The sequence below is a fragment of the Rattus norvegicus genome, chromosome 10 (genome assembly GCF_036323735.1).
Source record: "Rattus norvegicus strain BN/NHsdMcwi chromosome 10, GRCr8, whole genome shotgun sequence".
Lineage (NCBI taxonomy): Eukaryota > Metazoa > Chordata > Mammalia > Rodentia > Muridae > Rattus > Rattus norvegicus.
Window position 1 is genome coordinate 68802459 of NC_086028.1, and position 22954 is coordinate 68825412.

Below are 22954 nucleotides of genomic sequence, written 5' to 3' on the forward strand. Positions count from 1 at the left end.
ATTGAGTATATTATCTGTCACACTTAGGACTCAGTTACAGCTAACTAACCCTACAGAATTAGAAAATTAATATTTCCTAGGTAAATGTCAATGTTACTTCCAGCTGTCCTTTATTGAGCTCCTGCTCTGTTCAGAATAGTAGTTTCAAGGATGGCTGAGAGCCTGGTGGGGTATATGGAGTCAGTTTCAGGGATGTCTGTTTAGACGCATTATACTGCCATGCTATCAGATTTCTATTTCTACCTACTCCTAAATCCTTAACCTTTCCACTTAGATGGAAAATAGCTGCATAAAACTTAACATGTACTGAATGTAACATTTGATCTCCCAAATCAGTTGCTTCTTAGTCTTCCTAACCTGAAGTCTTTAACCAACCCAGACAGGTTAGAACTTAAGAGTTTGATTTCCAGCTTATGTTGTGTACCTATGCAGACCTTTTTGATTCTGCCTTCAAAATATACCTATATACCGTCTATACTCTTGATAGTTCTGAGAACAAGCTACATTTGTCTCTATTAGGACAGTTGCAGTAGCCTGTTCACAAGTCTCCCTGTACAGCTAAAGAATGTAAAGATACAAGGTATAGTACTGTTTCAGCCTTTGGCCCCATAATTCTTGGTCATACCAAATAGGCTTCTGCTTCAGTGTTATTGCACATCTCTGTGTAGTGCTCTCAGATGCTCATATGGTCTACTCCTTTCTCAGTACTGCACGAGATTATGCGTCTACCATTTTCCTTGTTTTTCCTGGTTTACACCTTTGATAACATCTTCATTAGTATTTTTGCAAATTATCAATCAGTAAGTGGGAGTTGAGACTAGATACATTTATTAAGTTACCCAGATCAATGGCTAGCTATATGTAAAAGCTAGAAATTTTTGAAAAAATGTCCTAAGCTCTATTCCAAAAATTGGAATGAAGCTTGGGCATTTTACAAAGCACCCAGTGTAACTAGTTTAGGGAAGACTGTAGGGAGAGAAGAGTTTAAGGTAACTTAGACATATTTGTAAGATTAATAGAAGAAGATCCTGAGACCCGGGAATGACCTGTTTGGCCAGTGAGAATCAAAGAAAGGAAAAGAAAAGACCGAAAGACCCCTTCTTGTGGTCTCCTTTTAGCTTCACAGCCTACACCAGTACCCCACTTATATACAGTGCAAACATTGTGAGCTAGCACCTAAATATGAGAAAGAACATGGGTTTTGTCTGAGTTAATGTCCTGGGAAGAGTAAAAAGGGAAAAGCTGCTACAGTGGTAACATCTAATCAAAGCACTTAAGAGGCTGAGGCAGGAGGATCATAAGCTAAGAGCCAGCTTCGCCTACATACAGTATGAGATCCTCTCTAAAGATGATATTAGGGGCTGGAAAGATCAGCTCTTCCAGAGAACCCAAGTTGATTTCCTAGTACCCTCATCCAGGTGGTTTACAGCCACCTCTAACTCCAGCTTCAAGGTGTCTGATGAGCTCTTCTGGTCCCCACAGATAGCCACACACATTGGTGTTCACATATAAAAAGTGAAAAATAAATGAACATTTTGGGTTACACCCCCCCCCCCCCAGTTGTTTAGACAGGGTCTTGTTATGTAGCCCACATTAGCCTGGAACTCCTTCCTCAGCTTTGGAAGTGCTGAGTTTCTAGGCATACCTCCCAACACATGTTGGGTCTTGTTCCTTTTTTCTGAGACAGTTTCACTATGTAGTTTTAATGGTCTGGAATTTGTTATGTAGACCAGGTTGGCCTCAAAACTTAAAAGATCCTTCTGTCTCTGCCTCCTGAGTGTAGGGTCTAAAGGTGTTTGCTACTACCCTTGGGTGGATTGATTGATTTATGTTACAGGAGGTTGTCCTATGCATCCCTGATACCTGCTCACTGGAAGCTAATAGCCCTTCTGCACACCAAGCCCTGACAACTGCCAGACTCCCTTAGGGGAAAATTGCCCCTCGTTGGGAACTACTGCCTTAGTAAAAACGTTTTGGTAGAGAATTGAATTCTGAGTGCAAACCAAAGTAGGGTAATTCTAGAGAGCATGGTTTCCCTCTTCTAGAATATAAGCAGCACTTAGGATCGATCTCCCCTGACAGTGTAGCAGGGCGTCAAAGACAGCAGAGATGTTCTTTCCTTGGCCGTTGCCGTTTTGGGAGAATGCGCAATGCTATTCATATTTCCCTGGGTTTCAATAGCCTACAGGCAGAAACATTGCTTTTAACTATTGTTTAAGCTTTCAATTTGTAAAACCCTGCCCAGATCTCCATCCCCTTTTGGTCCATATCCATGGTGTCTTCAGAGACATCTACCAGTCTCTGGGTTGGCAGCATCTCAATCCTAATTGCATCAATCCTCAGCAGAAGACTTGACAGCACTGAATTGAAGTGGCTGGCTTCTTACCGAACCTACTACCATCTGATCTATCAGCAGTGAGTCAGAGCCTTGACTTTACCTCTTAGAGTCCCAAGATGCCCACCCAACCATCAAGGTCTATTAGAACTGGTTCAAAATGGAACGCACCCCTCTATAAGAAATCTTTGAAATGGGATATCTGTTGCTCCCTCTAATAGCAAAGGGGATCTATAAGCCCCACTTCTTCATCTGTGCATGTCTGAAATCTTGCCTTAATCACTTGATAAGCTCTTAAAGTGATTTATTCTTTCCATTGTCACCAGTATACTGCACTTAGGAAAATCAGTGTTTCTCCAAAGGTCCTACACCCCAGCCAGCTACTCTACCCTTGGCTTCATTTCTTCGTCCTCCTCCTTCTTCCTCCCTTCCTTTCTTGCCCGTTCCTTCCCTCCCCCCTTGTGTATAGTTCAGGCTAGCATTAAATTCACTGTATAGAGCTATGGAGGTGGATCATAGGTAGGAACCTTGTTGCTCTTACAGAGGACCTGTGGTTAAATTTTAAAATAAAAATAAGAAAGCCCTCAGTATATGGCCCAGGCTGACACACTGTTCTCTTGCAAGCCTCCCAGATGCTGGGATTATGGGTATGCATAACACTGGCAGCCTTTAGTAGCTTGTTGAGATGGGTTAGTAGGCTTTGTTGACAGAGGGAAGTTCAGATGCCACTAGAAATAAGAGAAAAACTAAGACAATTTTACAAAGTTAATGGGGTCTTTCCAAGTGAATGGCTGATGTAGGTAGGCAGCAGAAAGTTTGATTTGCTCTGACTAAAGTTTAGTAACCATACTAGTCTAGGAAACAAAGCTAGACACTGTCTCAAAAAGATCTTTTTAAAAGGCCAGCAAGACTGAACCTACATACAGTAGATACAGGCATACTTTTTTTTTCTTCTCCAAGCCTGATAACCTGAGTAAGATGCCTGGAACACAGAGTGTATGGAGGGAATGGACTTTCCCCAGTTGTACTGTGGTGTATGGATTCATGTGCATACAGATATATGTACTCAAACAAATGACTAAATGATTGGAATTTATTATTATTATTATTATTATTATTATTATTATTATTATTATTACCAATTTAGAGAGATAAATGAAGTAGGGGACAAAGTACGGAAATTACCTAAGAAGCAAACTGCCCAGTCTTGGCAGGACCAGATCTCTATTTTGTTCCTAGATTCTGGGCACTAGTAAGGGACTTGATTTAGGGATGTGTCTTATTATTTGTTTGTTTGTTTGTTTGGTTGGTTTATTGTCAACTTGATACAATCTAGAGTCTCCTGGGAAGAGGAAACTTTAATTATGGCATTGTCTAGCTCTGATTGGCCTGTGGGCATGTCTATGGGAGATTGTCTGGATTGCAAATTGATATAGTAGGGCCCAGTCCACTGTGGGTGGTATCCCGTGGATACATAAGGAAGCTAGCTGAGCATAAGCCACCAAATAGTGATCCTACAAAGTTCATGCCTCCAGGCTCCTGCCTTCAAATTCATGCATTGACTTCCCTCAGTAATGGTACTGTGACCTGTAAGTAAAAGCCAAATAAATCCTTCCCTCTCCTAAGTTGTTTCTAATAATGGTATTTGTCACAGCAGCAGAATGAAGCTAAAACAGGAGGAAAGCTAGTCACAGAGAGAGAACCTTTGGCTCTACCCTTCCTGCTTTGCTTTGATGAAAGGAAATATAACTGCATAGAAAGAACAACTAACCATGGGAAGGAATCTGTTCCAGTGTGCAGCCTCAGGGGAGTGAACAACAGTGGGGATTCGGAAACAAGGTAAAGTGACAAGTATTCATTCATAAAGGAGAAAAATGAATTGTCTCCTCAGGAAACCATCCTGAAGGAAAGAGTTGGAATCAGACCCCCTAAACAAACCTATTTTGAGACAACACCAAGTTCCGGAGTTGTTGCCTGATTTTTGGTTCCCAAGGCCCTGTGGCCTTTGGCATCTCCTTTTTTGGTTTGGAGAAATAGAATGAGAAAGCAGGTGCCTCTAGCTTTCCCCCTAGCTTGTTGCAGGACTTGGCTATAGACAAAGTGCTCAGCTTAACCCGTCGAAAGTCTGTGATACACAAGTTGTCTAGGCTCTCTGGCTCCTTCTGGAACCTCGTAGGCTCTACCTTCACAGTCTTCGGTACGTCGTACACAAAGAAAACTTTGTTGGTCAGCTTGTTTCGGATCCATGGATTTCTTGAGGCCCAAATAAGTAGTGTTTCTTGTATCTGCATAAAAACAAGGATCATGGTGCCGGCTCATTTTGTGCTCAGGCTGGGAAAGGAAGTAACTGGGAAAAGAAAAGTTCTGGAGTGGTAACTATGGCTCCAAGGAATCAAGCCAAGGGACAGTGTCTTAGGACTTTTGCCCCAATTCCCTATTGTTGACTCTGAACAAATAGTAAGATGAATAGGAGGAATATGGAGGAGAAGAGGGGGCTGGGAGGGAGACAGGACAGGAATGTCTTACGCTCTTCTTCACGGTCTTGGTCTCATCTGCATCTAGCATGTCCAGCAGCAAATGGAACACCTGTTCGTTGCGGAACCCCAGGGCACCCTGGACAGAGAATGAGTAACTGCCTAAGTTGCCAGCCCCAGGAAGGTAAAATCCCCAGCCTCTCCCATCCTCCCTTTGAGATGACCCTATGACCTAGGCTTCTTTCCTTGCCATTTGGGGGTCTAGTTCCCAATATTTATCAGAGACCTTTTTGTAATATCTAATAGCATCTTTCATACCCATCTGTCACATATCCTACTTATCCCAAGGTTTGGACTTTCAATAGGACTAGAATTCTAAAGTAAATAACCTTCCCAAACTACAGGTCGTTTACTTGCCATTCAGACATCTCAAGGAATTGAGTCAGAAAAACAGTCCAGCTTACCAAAGAGATGATTGCTTCTTGGCGCTCAGTGACATCTGGGCTCATCAGTTGCCTGTGTAGAAGGGAATATGTTGTTCAGTGGGAGGGAGGCTGGCTACATCTCAGCCCAGAGTGAGTCCGGCATGACGGACTACTGTTAATTTCATTTCCCTCTCTGGTTTCTTAAGTCAGAGAAGTTGGCAGGGACAGATACTATAGTTTGCCCTGAAACACTGAGATGATGGGTCAGGGTTTGATTATCGCTAGAACTTGATGCCTTCTGAAAGTTCCTTTGGGGTTTTAGTGACATTTTATAGCAACCCTGAGTGGTTTTGAAAAACAACAAACAACCCCCACTCCACCACAGATAAACCCAGAGTCAGAATGACCTGCCCCACAGACAAGGATCTCAGCCAACCCCACTGTTGCCTTCTAGCCCATTCTAGTTCAACTCACTCCTCCATTAGTTTCATTATTAAAGGCTTCATCTTGAGCACATCCACTGTTTCAGACACCGCCTGCCTCATTACCTGCAGAGTGCAACAACAGAGAGGGAGTGCAGGGTGCACCACGGCAGTGCTCCTCACACCCTTAATAAACACTCGGGGTTTGTTACAGCCCCACAGGTGGAGCATTTGAGCAAAGGCAGTTACAGCACTGGGAAGGTGTGCAGGCTTTCCTTATTCAGTCTTGGGTTCTGGGATGTTTTCCTGGAGGAAGGAATGACCCAGCTCATAGTTGAAGGAGGAGTGGAAGGATGAAAGGAACAGTTCATTTACTGAGGTTGTCGGACTGGGGCTTTTCAAATGTACTCAGTAGTTTTACGGGAACATCAGGATATGGCCACCCTAATTGCAGCTGGTATAGCTATGAGAAGTAAAGCTGGACAGGTTCTGGGCAGGGTGGTGCACATCTGTAATCCTGGTACTTGGGAGACAGAGAGAGGATGATTGTGAGTTTGAGGCCAGCCGGGCTACAGCGAGTCTTCAAAGAACCAAGGCCGGCACTTGTAGAGTTCAGTGGCAGAGCATGGGCCTACTCTCCACCAGGGTCTGGGTTGGTCCTTAGCACTGGAGGGAAAACACTGAAGAGGTAAACAGGGCTTGAGATGGGACACAAAGTAAGTCAGCCCGAAGGCACTGAAAACCTCTGAGAAGCGTTAAAAAGAGATGAGACAACCTGCATTTTAGAACAATATGGGAAGGCTGCAGTTCTGTAAAGTCAAGTGCAAGGGGATGTGGAGAAAGGCAGAATGAGTCCCAGCTCCCAATAGGACGTGCTGTTCGGACTGTCCCTACCCATCACATCTCCTGTTGCCCACAGGTTCCTCAGACTTGTTCCTGAGACTGACTTTGAATTCTGATCATCTGATTCTACCTTGCTAGTGCTGGGATTACAAGCATGTACTCCCACACTGGGCTTGGACTAGCAATAGCATTTTAATAGGAAGGAAGGGGAAGCAATGAGTAGCAAGGAGCGGTTTGGGTGGCGTTTTGTGCTGAGGAACTGCTTAGCCAAAGACAGGTAGATTGAAAGAGTCGTCTGTATGAGAGGGAAGGGTAAAACCAGTGTCATACTAGGGAGCAGGGTTTGTTGGGAATCCCTACCTCAAGAGAATGAAGATGAGAACGATTTGGGGGCTGGGAACTAGGATCTTACTTGGAAGGGTTCATTGTGCATTTTCTTCTTGAGCAGGTCAAATGTGAGTTCCTCCAGCCCCTGTGCCTGGATCTTCTCCAACCCAATGGTCTTGAGCATCTGGGTGGCTTCCAAGCGATCCTAAGGGAAGGGACAGGGAGGTGTGAAAGAGTGTGTTTTCCCCTCCTCTAGTGCTAAGGAAGGTAGCCTAGAGCTTACGTCAATGACGTTAGAGTGTAGCTGATCCAGAATGGCCCTGGTGACAGCAGCTGAGTGAACGTTCATCATCTTGACCAGCATCCTCAGTGCCTGTGAAGGGTGAGGAGGAGCATGGAATATTGGTGTACCCAGAGGGGTGTTGATGGCTAAGCAGACTCAAGGGCTAGGCCTAAAACTCACTGGGAAACGGGGTGCTTCCTTCTGCCTCTTGGCCTTTTGAATGAGAGCACAAGTGGATGTGTGCACACATAAACAGATGAACAGTGTACCAAATATATGTACACGTGCACATGTATCTGTCCATATCCCCTCTAGTTGTGTGTCCATATACTCATAAACACAGGAGAACTCTGCTCTGCACAGATGAAGCTTGCTTTCTTTGGGATGTGATGGTAGGAGCGTACTCTAGCCCAAGTCAACGCTGCCAACTGCCGACTACATCCCATCCCACAGATCCTGGCTTCTGCCTCTCATACCAAGTCAACGCTGACCACTGCTGACTACATCCCATCCCATAGATCCCGGCTTCTGCCTCTCATACCAAGTCAACGCTGACCACTGCCGACTACATCCCATAGATCCCGGCTTCTGCCTCTCATACCAAGTCAACGCTGACCACTGCCGACTACATCCCATCCCACAAATCCTGGCTTCTGCCTCTCATACCAAGTCAACGCTGACCACTGCTGACTACATCCCATCCCATAGATCCCGGCTTCTGCCTCTCATACCAAGTCAACACTGACCACTGCCGACTACATCCCATCCCACAGATCCCGGCTTCTGCCTCTCATACCTTCATCCTCTGGGGCATGGACCCTTGGCACAGACATTGTATCAAGAACTGTTGGACCATGCTGTTGCTGGGCCTCAGGAAACCCAAGCACAGGGCTGCCTCTAAGGATTCTTCTTCATTCAGTGACTTGTCTATCAGAGTCTGCAGCAAAGGCACCAGCTTTTCCTCATTTCCGAATTTTGGCCTCTTACAGGGAAACAGGTGAAATGAGTGGCAGGAGGCACTGTGTCTTCAGCTAGCCTTTTTTTTTTTTTTTTTTTTTTTTTGAAATAGGATCTCATTTTGTAGTTGATCTCAAACTCGGGATCGTCTTGCCTCAGTCTCACAAGAGCTGGGATGCCAGGGTGGTGCTGTCATAGCTGGCGCAGGCTTCATGTTTTCTAGAATATTTCTTCCGACCCTCCTCTCTAAAGTAGGCCTGATGCCATCATACGACCCACCTTACTTTCTGCTGTCACCTACCCTCTAAGTCATACCTCTTTAGAGTGAACGTTTTGAAATGAAAATTACAATTTAAGAGCTCTTGAAGTTTCTTACATAGAATTAAGAGCCCAAGTACCTAAGAAGCCCACCAAGCCACATATGATCTAGTCTGTTAGCTTTTTTGACTAGACCTTCATTTCCTGTTGCTTTTCTTATTCTGTTCCACTTCAACAACTGTCTTTTCTTGCTGGTCTTTGGCCATGCCGACCATGTTTCTGCCTTTGTGCTGACCAGGCTTTCTGCCTGGAGCACTTTCAGGTATCTATCTTCGTGTCTTTGTTCAAATATATTGTTCACACTGGATCTTCCCTGTCTACCATGTCTAGATTACAACCCATCCTCCTCCCTACTCAGTGATCTTGGTGCTCCCTCACACTTGTGACCTCTAACATTCTATATACTTTTGTAATTAAATTGTTGTTTTGTGAGTCCCCCTCCCCGCATCAAAGACAGTTTGCCTGTTTGGTTTATTGACATATCCTAAAGAATCAGCAGTGCCTGGTACAACACTGTACTTTCATTCAGCTTTAGAGGGAACTCCCCAAGGACAGTGTCTGCTGTTAAGTCTGAGAGTTAGGGGACCTTCTTCCACACTCGACTTCCAGCTACATTACCAGTGGCCTTGAGCTTCTTTGCCCTAGCGATGGATTCTCCTCCCAATCACCTTGCTCTTAGGCACAGCAGCCCAGGCGTTCAGCGCTACTCGTAGCACCACCAGGGTCTCCAACCTTTGACTTTCCTTTTGTTCCATCAACTGTTTGATGAGAGCCTTGACCACAGACTTATCCAAGCAACCTGGACAAGGAGAATGTGTTCAGATTAGGGCAGGGCCTCAAGGACTGTTCCTCTCTGTAAGGACCTGTTGAACACCACTTTGCTCTTAAGACGGGACGTCCCATCCTCCCACTAAATCAGGGAGCTGCCTGAGCATGAATGTAACTTCTAGAGCCTTCTCCGTCCCTCCACTCTATTTTCCTTTTCATCCTACCTTCCCTTTGCCCAGCAGTGCCTAGGGTAGTTCCCAGACCCTGTAGAACAAAGTGGCTTTACTTTTGTACCTCCCCAACTCCCTACAGAGGGTGAGAACATACCTAGGATGGCTAGGGCTTTATAGATCTCGGCCTTCACTTTTGCTGAACCAGTTCGAGCCTGATTTAAGAAGGAAATAGTGAAAACATACCCTAATGTGATCGATTGTCGAAACTTTTGGGATCGTTTTAGTATAACTTCTACAAAAAAGAAGTCAGAGAGCTAGAATGTGACTTGTTTATGCTCACACAGAGTACACAGGCAGGATGGTGCAATGGGAACACCACCAAGCCAGAGAGTCAGGCTTCTGTGCATAGCTCTGTGTAGTATTGTAGTCACGTACGTAGCCTTAGGCCAGCACTTGGATTCTCAGAGTTTCTATTTGTGAGATACTGTTAACTCCTCTGAGAGTTCTGTAAGACTGTAGGTATGACTGTAATGATTGGGCTCAGGCTGGGTTTCGTGACTCATGTCTATAATTTCAACACGTGGGGTCAACAGGCAGAAGGATTTTCCATGAATTTAAAACCTGGACCACATAATAAAAAAATGTTTCAAAACAACAATAACAACAACATAAACACATAAATACAAGAAAAAAGAAGGAAGGCCTTGTCCTGTGCCCATGCTCCTACACTCAACATACTTCAGACCCTCTTTTCTCATTCCCTGGACTCCATGCAGACCCCAGACTCACCGCCTGCTGCAGTGATTCCATGACAAACTTCTTGTTGACGCCCAGGTTCCCTAAAGCCTGCAGGAAGAAGAATGAAGGAGAGGAAAGAGACCTGGACACCAGCTCAAGAGTTATCCTATTCTGTAGATAGTTAGATTTTTAAACCTGGGCTGCCCCTGCCCCCTACCAGCCACCTCTAGCTTGTTTCCCTTTTCCATCTCAGTATTGCCCCCTGAAGTTGCCCCTCCAATTGACCCCCTCCCCCCATGCCCATGCTCCTCACATAGGCTGCATAGCACTGCTCATCCTCTTGTGGAGAGTTCAAGCTGTTGGTAAGTTCCTGCTCATCCAAGGTGGTCCAGTTGAATGGAAGAAAAAACCCCATAGAACTTGAGTAACCATAGAGTCCAGTCAACTGATCCCCAATTTCCCTTCTGTTCTTTTCAGGGAAGGACCAGGGTTGACAGGTAAGTAGTCTGAACCCAAGGCAACAAGTTCAAGGTATTCTCAGGAAGGGAGTGTCCACATTCCTCATCCCACCACGATCCTAACCTTTAGTCTTTGCCACTTCAGGGGGTCTTTGGTGGCATCTAACAAACTGCGTTCCACCTTAGGCTTTAAAGTCAACTTGCTGATAGAGACATGTAGGTTTGATAGTTGGGAACTGTGCGAGAAAGGGCACAGACAGCCATTAGTCCCCTTCCTCCCTCCTCTCTCTCTGCCACAGAGCCTCAGCAGTGAGACCAGAGAAAGACTGAGACCCATCGAGGAGCCTGTGATACCCACTTGATGGGGTCGCCCATCCAGAATCACAGGGTCCCCTCTAGCACCTGAGATGTCCCACTCCCGGCCCAACCCGTCCTGATTCTTTCCCGCTCTTCCTGGAGGAGTTGGGAAGGCGCAAAGAGTGTGGAGATGGGCAAAGGACACCTTGTAAGGTTTCTTCTTCTCCATAACATCTTTTTTGACTCCCGCTCTTTGCGTTGGTCATAGAGGGTGCTCCAGTGTGTGATGAGATCGGGGTGTTTTTTGAGGTGGAGGCAAGGCGTGGCATTTGGCCTGCTTGGATGCTCCCTCCAGCACTCTGGACTTGGGGGAAATGCTTCCTTTGGCAACTGGTGGAGAGAGCAAGTGGCAGAGCAGGCAGAGGGCTCCTCCCCCTAGATCATTACTGCAGTGCTCCCAGAGAAGGGGTAGTGGAGGGAGGAAAAGTAAACACGAGCCTCTTGTCTGGGCTGGAAACAGCTACCATGTCTCCCATTCTATGACTTGCTCTACAAATGCCTCAGTCTTCCTCTGTAAAATGGGTCTAACTGATCCTTATTCTGTTCCTCTCTCAGAGAAGTTGTGAAGCTCACAAGCATTCCAGATTTTGAAAAGATCTGAATTCACAATTCGGTTACTTGAGAATCTCAAAGCCTTTGAAAAATCAAGTGGGTAGGGAGAAGGCCAGTCCAGGGGGAGATGTAAAGCAAAGGAAGAGGCTACTACAGACAGTAGCACCTGCAGTATGTTGCGTAGTTCTCTGCCTCCCTGAACTTCACAGGCTACTTGAGAAAGCAGGCTTCCTTCAGACGCTCTCTTAGCTGTGTGGCTACTTCAGTGTGTATGTGGCTAAGGGCCCTGTGCATGTCAGATGCCGAGCCTTCACTGCTTGCTAAGTTCTGACGGTAGCAGAGGGTTCTTGTTTTCTGTGGATCTGGCCTGGGTTCAGTCACCTCTGAAATCTTTCTATTTTTACAACACATCCTTTTTTTTCAACAGGGAACAATAGGTGTTTGCCAGTGTCTTTCAGCTCAGGCTGATAAGATCTTGCTGGTTTCCCCAGTGACTATTGGGACTTCAGTCGTGCAGTGCTGACTCATTGAAGTAGGGTTTCTAGGTTTAGCAAAACACGAATAAGAAACTCCAAAAGATGTCAGCTTCTGCATAAGATATTTAAGACTTTATATCTTAAAAAAAATCACATGCACTATTTATGGGATATTTAAATTTAATTGGTCACTCTGTGTTTTATCCGGCAACCCCAAGTAAAGATTGCTGTGATAACAAAAATAACTCCTTTTAGCAGACACTCTTCATAGTCCAGGCCTAACCGACTTTGTCTCATTAGGAACTCTACACAAGGAGGCAGGTAGTGTTGACCTATAGTGAGGAGACTTTGGAGGCTCACTCAGAGAGGGAAAGTAACTTGTCTGATATCACACAGCATTAATGGCGGGCCCACAGGTGAATGTCAGGGTTCTGTGAGCTAGCTTGAATTGGGAGGGAGTTTGGTGCTTTTCCTACTTTGACACAGCTCCTAGGGTAGCAAAAAAATCACTTACCTTGTAACAGGACAAGGGCAGGTGAACAGGAGCCATGGCTTTTCTGAATTCTGGCAAGAGGAGCAAAGATATCTTTGTGGTACCAGTCCGACAGTAGTTAAATGTGTGGCTCTAACACCTTGTTGAGGCATTCATTTGTTCTACACCAAGTATTTCCCCAGGAACTAGGGTGGTAAATGAGGCATAACCCTTGTCCTTCAGGTAGTCTTCCTGCCTGGAACCTCTCAGAAATGCTGTCAGGAACATCATGCCAACCAGATTCCCAGGTGCCTCCCATGTAGTTGAAGTCTAAGGAACACAGGTCTAGTATTGTTCTCATTCCTGGTCACATATCAGGACTACTGGAATGATATCTGAACATGCCTAGGCCCTGTATCAGACAAATTGAGTCAGATTTGCGTTAATAAAGCCTAGGCATTTTGGGAAGCTCCCCCGGAGAGTCCAGTATCCGGTTAAGGGTGACAACTGTTGGTCTCTCTCTTTTTCAAATGTGAGTGTGCATTAGGCTCGCTGGGAGAGCTTGTTAAAGCCCAGATTTCTAGGACTCATTCCCTTAGTATCTGATTCTCTAGGGTTTGGGTGGATCTGATCACTCTGGGACATTTTGAGAGCTACTGGTTTAGCATTTGAGAAAAATTCAGGTCTGTAGTGACTTACAAAGGGAAACTAATGTGGGAATACACAAAAGCGGTATAGCTGAGAAGAGGTACCTTCAGGGCTGGGATTCAGATATTTATGTCCTAGAGGGGAAGATACAGACCAAGTCTTGCATTTAAGCAAGAGTTAGCAGGGTAGTGGTGGCCCACAACTTTGATACCAGCACTAGGGAGGCAGAGGCAACCTGATATCTAAGTTCAAGGCCAGCCTAGTTTACAGAGTGAGTTCTAGGACAGCTGGTGTTGCACAGAGAAACTCTGTCTCGTTTTGGGGGTGGGAGTATATTAATCAGGTAAGTCAGGAATAAGAGCAGTGGGCTTAGGGGAGATGTTATGCAAAGAAACAGAGGTGTGAAATTGGTGTAGAGGGCAAGACACAGGTGTGGGAGAAGCGGGGGACACACAGGTACCCCAACTTGAGAAAGTCTAGTAAGTCCTCCTTTGGAAAGAGACTTACTGTGAGGGTTGGGGGAAGACATCAACTGTCCAAAGGCCTACTCTGGCCTTTCCCATGGATTTGTTAAACCCAGGGCCTCGTCTGAGATTGGCTCTGGTTAGCTAGTTTTACTTTACCAGGCCCCCACCCCTGGCTCCATTCCTTTCCACCCCATCCTTACTTTTGTTCCTGTTTCGATAGTCCAGCCATGGGTAGTTGAACATTGGCTTGGGGAATTGAGAGAAATTAACCTGTTTTTCATGGCCCATGCTCTTTAGTGTAGGCCAGAGGAGACCCAGGACAGCCAAAAAAGTTCAGGGATGTGAAGCAAAGATAGCAGAAATTGAGGAGGATCTCTGGTATAAGTGAGGCCAGGGAGGCATGTGAGTGCTGGGCAATCAGGTTTCCATGGTGAACAGAACACCCATTTCCATTGTTGAGTCCCAGTGCTGGCTCCTGTTGGCCTCCTGACAGAGCTGCTCACTGAGCTTCATTTCCTTCAGCAGAATAGCCAAGTCATGTCTGCTCAACTTCAGTGGCTTTGGTGAGGTACAGAGTGTTTATGAACCATCAAATTCGAGTCAACCCACGTTAAGTGCAGGAGTTGTTCACAGAATTGGTCATCAGGAAAATGACAGGGACAGGAAGGCCTCTTTTATGCACATCCTTCCGCTCTGGCCGGATGCCCTTCAGATCTCTTCTGTTTGCATATGCTGTTCCTCCTACCTTGTACCCTTTTCCCTCCCTTCCTGCCTGTCAAACTGTCACTCAGATCTTTCAGATTCATACCAATGTTATGCCATTTCTGAAGGCTTTCCTTTCCCAAGCTCCCCTCCCCACCTGACTAAGTGATGTAATCCCTTTCTTACTTCACCCAAGTACCTAGCACGGTACTGACATGTCAGTGTACAGTAAGAAACCTACTATGTGCCTTGTTTTGTTTTCTGATGCTATGATTAAAATGCTCTCACAAAGGCAACTTAAGGGTTGAAGTGTTATTTTATTTCACAGTGGTTACAATCCACTGTGGCAGAGAAGTGTCAACAGCCTGGCCAGTCACAGTGACAGCACAGAACACACTCTCCCCATCCTGTCCAGAGCCTGGCCCCTGAGATGCTGTTGCCCACATTATAGATAGATCTTCCTACTGCTAATAAGATTATCAAGGGGCTGGAGGGGTAGCACAGCAGTTAAGATCGGCAGGGAAGACTTGACTTTGGTTCCCAGCACCTACTTGGCAATTTACAATAGTGTGTGACTTCAGTTCCGAGGGTCTAGTGCCCTCTTTTGACCTCTGTGCACCAAGAACACATGTGGCACACATGTGCGCAGGCGAACATTCATACAAATAAAATAAATATATGATTCTTTAATTCATCTTTAAAAAAAGATAAAGGGGAATCTCTTCCAGGTATGGCCGGCCAGTGGTTTAATTCATTCAGATCCATTCAGTCTTGGTGACCGAAGATTAACCATCACATTACAGACCAAGAAAATATGAATCGTTGGGGCTACAGATGTGGCTTACTGGCCAAGGGTACTTGTTGCTCTTGCAGAAGACGTGAGTTCTGTTCCCAGCCCCCACATAGTGGTTGACCACGATCTATTACCGAGTTACACGGAATCCAGCAGGAACCACACTGGTGCACATACATGTAAGCTTTCAAAACACTAATATACATAAAGAAGAATAAAACATCTAAAAAAAAGTATGGATCATTGGCTTGATCATCATTTAATCACATTTTATATAAATAAACTGACACAAGAGCGCTCATGTGCTGCGTGGAGGAAGATAACATTCTCAAGTGGAATTCCTACCACAGTTACTTAATCTGAGCCCAACTGTAAGGAAATAACTAAATCTAAATGATAAATACTCTACAGAATATAATTAAACAATTTCGATGCCCTTAAGGATGAAAAAAGATGACGTTGTTAAGCCAGGCGATGTGGCAAACACTTGTAATCTCATCCTGAAAGCTCAAGGCCAGCCTGGGCTGTGTCCTGAGATCCTGCTTCAATAAACAAAACAAATGGCTGGGCATGGTGGGTCAGCCGTGTAGGCTCAGCACTGAAGATGGAGGGGTTAGGGTCCAGGAGACCCTAGTCTACATAGGGAGTTAGGCAACTTAGGGCTACATAGGAAGCCCCCACCACCACCACACACACACACACACACACACACACACACACACACACACACACACACACACACAGAGAGAGAGAGAGAGAGAGAGAGAGAGAGAGAGAGAGAGAGAGAGAGAGAACAAAAGCCAAAAAGTGTGCTAACACTAAAGGCCAGGTGTGGTAGTGCACGCCTTTAATCCCAGCACTCAGATTCCTTAGAGTTCCAGGCCACCCTCGGCTACATAGCCAGTTCTGGGACAGCCCGACTACACAAAGAGATACTGTTTGCTTGCTTTTTGTTTTGTTTTGTTTTGTTTTTAAAGATTTATTTATTTTATGAGTACACTATCCCTCTCTTCAGACACACCAGAAGAGGGCATCAGATCCCATTACAGATGGTTGTGAGCCACCATGTGGTTGCTGGGATTTGAACTCAGGTCCTCTGGAAGAACAATCAGTGCTCTTAACCACTGAGCCATCTCTCCAGCCCTTTTGTTTTGTTTTTTAATAACACCAAAAGACATTCCACTTAATTCAGTGTGTCTATTGAATCAGATTCTTAATAAAAAAACATTCATAGAGGGCATTATTGGGCCAGTGGGGATGTGACTGTATATTTGACAATTGTTATAATGTCCCTGTTTCCTGTTTCTCACTTTGTGGTTGTGTAGAATGTCCTTGTCACTAGTAGGCAATACTAAAACTCTTAGGGGTGTAGTGGTATTGTACACGCAGTTTCAAATGGCTCAGAAAAAAAAATATATATATATACCAGAGGAAAGGGGAGGGTTTTAAAAATTGGTTTGAAAAATTTTATGTTTAAAAATCTGCAGATTGAAGATGGCAAAACACAAGCTTTGTATTAGATTTAGCGGGTTTTAAAACTTAACTTTAAACTTGTTTTACTTTTGCTGTGGGGCTTTGGATGAATAAATTCCAACTTACCTTGAGTTTTCCTGACCTTTGGGCTGGTGAGATGGCTCAGTGAGTAAAGGTTTTCTGTGCAAGCCTCCTTACCTGAGCTCGATCCCCATGAGAAAGAAGGAGAAGAGGGAACACTCTCCTCCAACCTCCACATTTGTGCCATGACAATATGTCTGAATGTCTTCATGAGTGTGTGTGTGTGTGTATGTGTGTGTATGTGTGTGTGTGTGTGTGTGTGTGTGTTGTGTGTGTGTGTCTTGTTTGTCTCTCTCTTACACACAGAATTTAAAAAGGAAAGCATTTCAGACTGTAAGTAGAGCTGGGGTTGGGGATTTAGCTCAGTGGTAGAGCACTTGCCTAGCAAGCGCAAGGCCCTGGGTTCGGTCCCCAGCTCTGAAAAAAAAATTAAAAAAAAAAAAGTAGAGCTAATATTAGTACCCATCCCAAGGTTAGAAGATGAAAGAAGGTTTTGAATGTGAGGGACTGAGTCAGTGCTTAGCACATTTCATTCAACTATTATTACCTACAGCTATGACTGGTCTTTATAATGTTCATCTGAAGGCACACATAGGTGGCAGAAAGGTGGATCACCCCCTCTTCAAAGGTGCTGGTGCAGTTGATACAGTTATAGGCCTCTGTGATGGTTTGTATATGCTTGACCTAGGCAGGGGCACTATTAGGAGGTGTGGCCTTGTTGGAGTAGGTGTGTCACTGTGGGCAAGAGCTTAAGACCCTCACCCTAGCAGCCTGCAAGTCATCAGATGAAGATGTTGAACTCTCGGCTCTGCCTGCACCATACCAGCCTGGATGCTGCCATGCTTCCTGCCTTGATGATAATGGACTGAACCTCTGAACCTGTAATCCAGCCCCAATTAAATGTTGTCCTTATAAGACTTGCCTTGGTCGTGGTGTCCGTTCACAGCAGTAAAACAGTAAGACAGCTTCTGAAGTTGTCCTTAAGTCCTGTTCTAAGAGCAATAATAGTGTTAAAGGAACCCACTGGAGATAAGGTATAGGACAGGCTAAGGTAGAAGGGTCAGTTAAAGCCCGAGAAAGCAAGGAGGTGTTGTGGCAGGGATCCAGATAAACCCTTGGAGACTTACAGGTAGACTTACATCATGGTGCTTAGACTTCAACCCTAGCGGGTAAACCCCTGGTTACTTACCAGTGTTGCCTGTCTATGCTAACTACACAGGCCAGATCTTCTAAATATGGTGTTGATTCCAGATATGTGCCTGGATATCTGCACGCTTAATACTTGTGGGGAAGAGGGTTTCTTAGGAAGAAGTCAAACTAGGAGCCAGCTTTGTCTTTGCATCAGACATTTTAATGAAATGCTGATTTCTTACATTTGCTGTACAGAGCCTGTGAAGAGCACACCTCCCAGGCCATAGGAGAGGACACAGTTATAATCTCTATGGTATGATAGCATCTATGCCCTCCCAGGAATGAGTGGGAGTAGGGGGTTGCTCAGTGGCATCCCCAGCTGGTTAGGACTAGAGCAAGCAATGACAGGAAAGCTATACAGGATCAGAATGGAGAGACCCTCTATTCTAGCTCATCTCCAAATAGTTGATGTATTCTTGAACCCACTTCTTCTCTGGGTTGGCACACACTTGGCGGTTCCTTCGAGTGACAAAGCTGCAGGAGAGAGAAAGGTTAAAACCGGGCAGCCTTTGGTGTACGGGGATGGAAAAGCATAAAGGTTATGGGAGCTGGGTAGGGCATTTTTGTAGCTCCTTGCTGCCTTCTTCCTTTTAGAGGATAATTCTTCTTTGGAACTAAAGGCACCGAGCTACATGCAGAGCTCTATTTATGTTAATTCCCTACAAGTATACACAGGTTTGGAACCCAGCATTGAGTGAGCCAAGCACTGGCCTTTTCTTGGCCCCCTTTTCTTTGCTCCAGGCCTTATGCTAAGTGATGAATTTAAAGAAGTCGAGTATTGATTTACTTAAATCAGTTGAGTTAAGGAAATTAAGAGGGAACTCTAAGACTGCCTAGTCTCTACTCTTGGCACTCTGAGCATGTAGCCAGGGAGTCAAAAGTCTAGGATACCAACCCCAGCTCTCAAGCTCACCCAGGCTCCATTTCCTCCTCCTTGACATAGTATGTGATACCAAAGGGCATATCTCCTTTGCTAAGTCTTCCCTTCCTTCCTGCATTTGTGGGGCCCTCTGTCCATCTGACTTCCCCTTCACCTGTCTCCTCAAAGACACTGCCTCCTTCACCTTCTGATTTTTCCAGTCTCTGGTCCCGGGCCTGCAGAGAGTTGATGCAATGAATGAGTGAATGAATCTCATCCATTCCTATCATATGCCACTCATGTGCTCTCTCTCTCTCTCTTAGATAATGACTTCTTTATACCCAGGGGATGGTCTAAGTATTTTTTTTCCCTGTGACCTCGTGAAAGAAGCACCTTAATTATCCTCTTTTGGAACTACCTCAGAGGGGCTGAGGGGCCCCAGTTTACCAAATGACATAACCTGGATTCTAACTCGGCAGACCAGTTAGAATGGCCAAGACAACATGGCCCAGCTCCTTTTTATTGATGGTTCCTGGACTCTGTCCTGAGCCTCTGCTTGCACTCCATCTGGCATCTCCATGGATTGTCTTGCTGGAACTTGCTTGGTTCCTTCCTCTTTCCATAGTTTGCCCTGCACACCTGTGCACCTCTCCTCTGAGGTTTCCTGAATGGAAACCTCAGCATCGTCTGTATCTCTTCTCTCCTTGCTCCTGACCACATGTCCCTTACTCTGACTGATTCATCCTCTTGTTTCTTCTTGCCTCCAGGTACTGACAATACTACTGACTTTGTTTTATAACAGGATAATACTACACACATGGGTGACTTCAACAGCCTCTTCTCCAGACCCCTTCTTCCATGGCTCTGCCTGTACCTGGTCATTTTGCTCTTGCCAGCTCTATAGTCTGCTTTAGTTTCCTGACACTCAAGGCTTTCCTACACATATCCCTACAAACCAAACACCATGAGTGTGTTCTCAATACACCTCACATCACACACAGGTCTCTACGCCTAATCTCTCCACAAACACCGTCTTTTTACAATTATCACCTCTGAATCAACTACCTCACCCCTGAAGCTAGACACACCCTCTTCTCTCCTTTAGTAAAGTTTTATAGGGTGCTGTAGTTAGTCATTCTATGTCCAACTTATCACTCTTACTAGATGAAATCTCCATAGCCTAGGATGAGAGTTTTATTCATCTCGGCCGGCTCATAAAAGGTGCTAATTTAGTAATACTAAATAGTAATATATTTTCAGTGATTCACCAGGACTGAAGTTCATCTTTGCCAGGGTTACAAAAAGTCTTTGGATTAAAACTCTTTAACCTTTTGCTGGAAACTTTGTGATTTCTTCTTTCACATTTATGTGGATGAACATTCATCTGCATGTATTTGTGCACCACACATGTGCCCGAGGAGGTCAGAAGGGTCTATTGGATCCCCCTGGAACTGGAGGTACCGATAAATGTGGATGCTGGGAATTGAACTTAGATCCGTTTCAAGAGCAATAAATACTCTTAACCACTGAGCCATTTCTCCAACAATCCATTTTCATTCTGCAAATCATTATCATCTTATACTTCTTAAGCTTATTGTCACCAGTGACTTTGTTTTATAACAGGAAGAAGGAGCCCCGGAGACAGACGGCGTCCCTCACTTACAGTGCAACTTTGAGTAAGGCAGCAAATGCCTCTGAAGCTGTTTCATTATGTGGATAGCCTTGTGCATACCGGCCAGGGCTATGTACAACTTAGAGACAGCACATAGAGACACAACATGCCAGTAAGACTCTCTGTGTGGTAGGGATTATTATATTTCCCCAAATCTATCCATTTGCATATTTAAAGCGGAGCCTCATTATAACTTCTTAAATGGATAGGTTTTTAGATTTCGTTTACGTGGGCGCTGACCTTGACCCATCCTTCTTAGTTCCTCAGAGGATCCGCTGAGCTGCATTGGGTGTAAGGAGTGAAAGTGTTGGACTCCTAATTGGAGAGGAGTAATGGATCAGATGTTCAGCCTGTGCTCCAATAAAAGCTGCATCAGCAAAGGTGGTTGTCCTAGGAACTGTGTCTGTCACTATGGGCAGGATCCCCTAAGGCCATGGTTCTCAACCTTGCTCATGCTGTGACCCTTTGATACAATGTCTTATGTCGTGCTGACCTCCAGCCATAAAATTATTTTGTTACTACTTCATATTGTAGTGTCCTTACGGCTATGCATTATGTTGTAAATATTTTTGGAGCTAGAGAGTTGCCAAAGGGGTCCCGACCCACAGGCTGGGAACCACTGCTTGAAGGCTGCCATTCTAGTCCTTTAATGTTGCAGTTGGAGACTCTGAGCTGGAGATGAGGGGCCATAGCTATTAGAGGAGCCTAGAGGGTGAGTGGGAGTGAGAGGGAGCATCCCCCCAAGAAGGATCATGGCTGGGGTGTGGGATAGCTTCTATATCCCAAAAAGGAACCCATGGGTCCGAGACTCACACGACTGCAAGGTTGGAGCACTTGCTGCTGGTGTAAAAATACTCCTTCACGTGGGCACGGGGCAGTGCGAGGGAGAGGTAGGCAAAGCAGCAGGGAGTGGTGTCCGAGCCATCTGGGAGATGAAAGAAAGGAAACCCTTTAACTCATCGCCAGCTATGCTGGGCTCTTCACATGATTTATCTTGAAAGCAGTGTCTGCTGTTGTCTACCTCGGCAGAAATGGCTCAGAGGACACAGTTGCCATGGTGAGAGTTCAACAGAAGCCTGAAAGGTTCTGCCAAACTGTGTCTGGTCTGTGAGCCAAGCTTGGTCCCCTGTACCATAACCCCCTGCTGAAATACCTCTCCTCTGGGCTGCTTTCAGAGCTCCCCTAGTAGATTCAAAGCTTGCTGTCTTTGAGGGATAGGATGAGTTACAGGAAATATCCAAGCTGAGGCTCCTTAACTTAGTCACCATCCTAATGGGGCCTGGAAGTGCACACAGCGTCCTGAGCCCTGGCTGGCCTGTAGTGAAGGGCTCCGAACAGAGAAGCTCTCGGTGGTCAGTTAATTCAAGATGCCACTGAGCTGCTCAGTTGACATCCCACAGCAGAGCTGTGGCGCTCATCTTCCCAGTCAGAGGGGGCTTCTGGAATACCAATTCCCACACACTCTAGCAGTGTGCACCCTTGGACAAGAATCTCAGTGTCCTTGGGCCTCTGTTTCCCAACTGCAACACAAAAGCAACCACCGCAAGACTTAGTTGTATTAAACAAGATGGTACATTAAAGTAATCTGCACAGTGCCTGGCCCACAGTAGGCACTTAGTTCACTTTTAATTATTATTAATTTTTTTGCAAGCCCTGTTTCTTTTCTCACTATGAAATGAGAGACTTTCCCACCTAAAACAGTATCACACATTTCTTAGAAACCATGCTGGTGACAGATACAAGTAAGTCAGTTTCCAAGGTCAGCCCTCCGATTTGCCCGGCAGCGGCTTACACCAAAGAGTGCCTGCAGAGGTCGTAGTACAGTCTGAAGACAGAAGAGTTCCTGAGGGTCCTGCCATCATACAGACAGAAGGCATCTAGCAGTGCTGGCAGGATGTGTCAATGATACATCAGGATCTACAGGCAGCAGACACAGTAGCATTGGAAAGAAAGGACAGTCTGGGGTGGCAGGATGGGGTGGCACCGAGGCAGAGTGGGGGCTGTGGGGTCAGAACCCTGGACTTACATGGGGAGGCAGGTGCGGGGGTGCAGAGGGCGGCTGCAACGAGGATGACGGTGAGGGATGCAGCTGTGGAGATCTTCATGGTACCTGAAGCAGAGACTGTGGAAGATGCATGCGTTGTCTCAGAATCATCTGCAGGGGTGCTCGACTGCTCAGGCAGACCTTTTATAGGGAGCCAGGGCAGCAGAGGAAGTGCCCCCCCTTCCTAGGACTGGGGGAGTTTCCACAAAAGAGATCAAACCCTGGCTGCTGTCAGAAAATGAAAACACACACACACACACACACACACACACACACACATATTAAAAAAAAAAGGAAAAGAAAACTGAAATCACTTTGGAAATATGACTCTGCCTCTAACTACCCTCCAGTCCAGGATGACTTATCCACTCCCTCTTTGGCCAAACATAGTAATGGGGGGTAGAATCTTGTCCTTCCCTTCATCCTCAGATCTGCTATCCCAAGCAGGCCCTCCCCAGGTAGCAGGGAGCTGTTGCCTTAAGGCAAGTAGGGGTCAGTTAGGTTAAGGTCAAGCCATTGGTCTTCCTTTGGCAACTTCTCAAGTTCTAGCCCAGACTTGATTTTGGTCTTCCTGTTTTCCCCATGGAAGAGTATTTGTCATGAGCACACAATATCAGGAACATAGAACACACTTGTGTCATTGATA

The 22954-nt window shown here is 45.5% G+C and overlaps 2 protein-coding genes across 7 annotated transcripts; both read right to left on the minus strand.

The window, feature by feature from the left end:
• Positions 1 to 4175: 4175 nt before the first annotated feature.
• On the minus strand, positions 4176 to 14357 carry Heatr9 (HEAT repeat containing 9). Of its 5 annotated transcripts, none has more exons than XM_006247018.4 (15): positions 13694 to 14357; positions 12421 to 12470; positions 11024 to 11208; positions 10646 to 10757; positions 10377 to 10433; positions 10115 to 10171; positions 9480 to 9537; positions 9053 to 9183; positions 7906 to 8091; positions 7110 to 7199; positions 6912 to 7031; positions 5709 to 5782; positions 5274 to 5325; positions 4862 to 4948; positions 4176 to 4620 (listed from the first exon to the last, which is right to left on the minus strand). In XM_006247018.4, exons 1-15 carry the CDS (start codon positions 13779 to 13781, stop codon positions 4264 to 4266), a joined length of 1704 nt encoding a protein of 567 aa, XP_006247080.1. In that variant the 5' UTR covers positions 13782 to 14357; the 3' UTR covers positions 4176 to 4263. The 5 variants fall into 5 exon arrangements, with proteins under 5 accessions (XP_006247080.1, XP_063126201.1, XP_006247083.1 ...); XM_063270131.1 differs by having other exon boundaries at positions 7906 to 8046; positions 13694 to 14300; XM_006247021.4 differs by lacking the exon at positions 11024 to 11208 and having other exon boundaries at positions 13694 to 14353.
• Positions 14358 to 17871: 3514 nt separating this feature from the next.
• Ccl5 (C-C motif chemokine ligand 5) lies at positions 17872 to 22448 on the minus strand. Of its 2 annotated transcripts, none has more exons than NM_031116.4 (3): positions 22291 to 22426; positions 21078 to 21189; positions 17872 to 18207 (listed from the first exon to the last, which is right to left on the minus strand). In NM_031116.4, the coding sequence occupies exons 1-3, from the start codon at positions 22367 to 22369 to the stop codon at positions 18120 to 18122; spliced, it is 279 nt and encodes a 92-aa protein (NP_112378.2). In that variant the 5' UTR covers positions 22370 to 22426; the 3' UTR covers positions 17872 to 18119. The 2 variants fall into 2 exon arrangements, with proteins under 2 accessions (NP_112378.2, XP_063126025.1); XM_063269955.1 differs by lacking the exon at positions 17872 to 18207 and adding an exon at positions 18217 to 18828 and having other exon boundaries at positions 22291 to 22448.
• Positions 22449 to 22954: the final 506 nt, after the last annotated feature.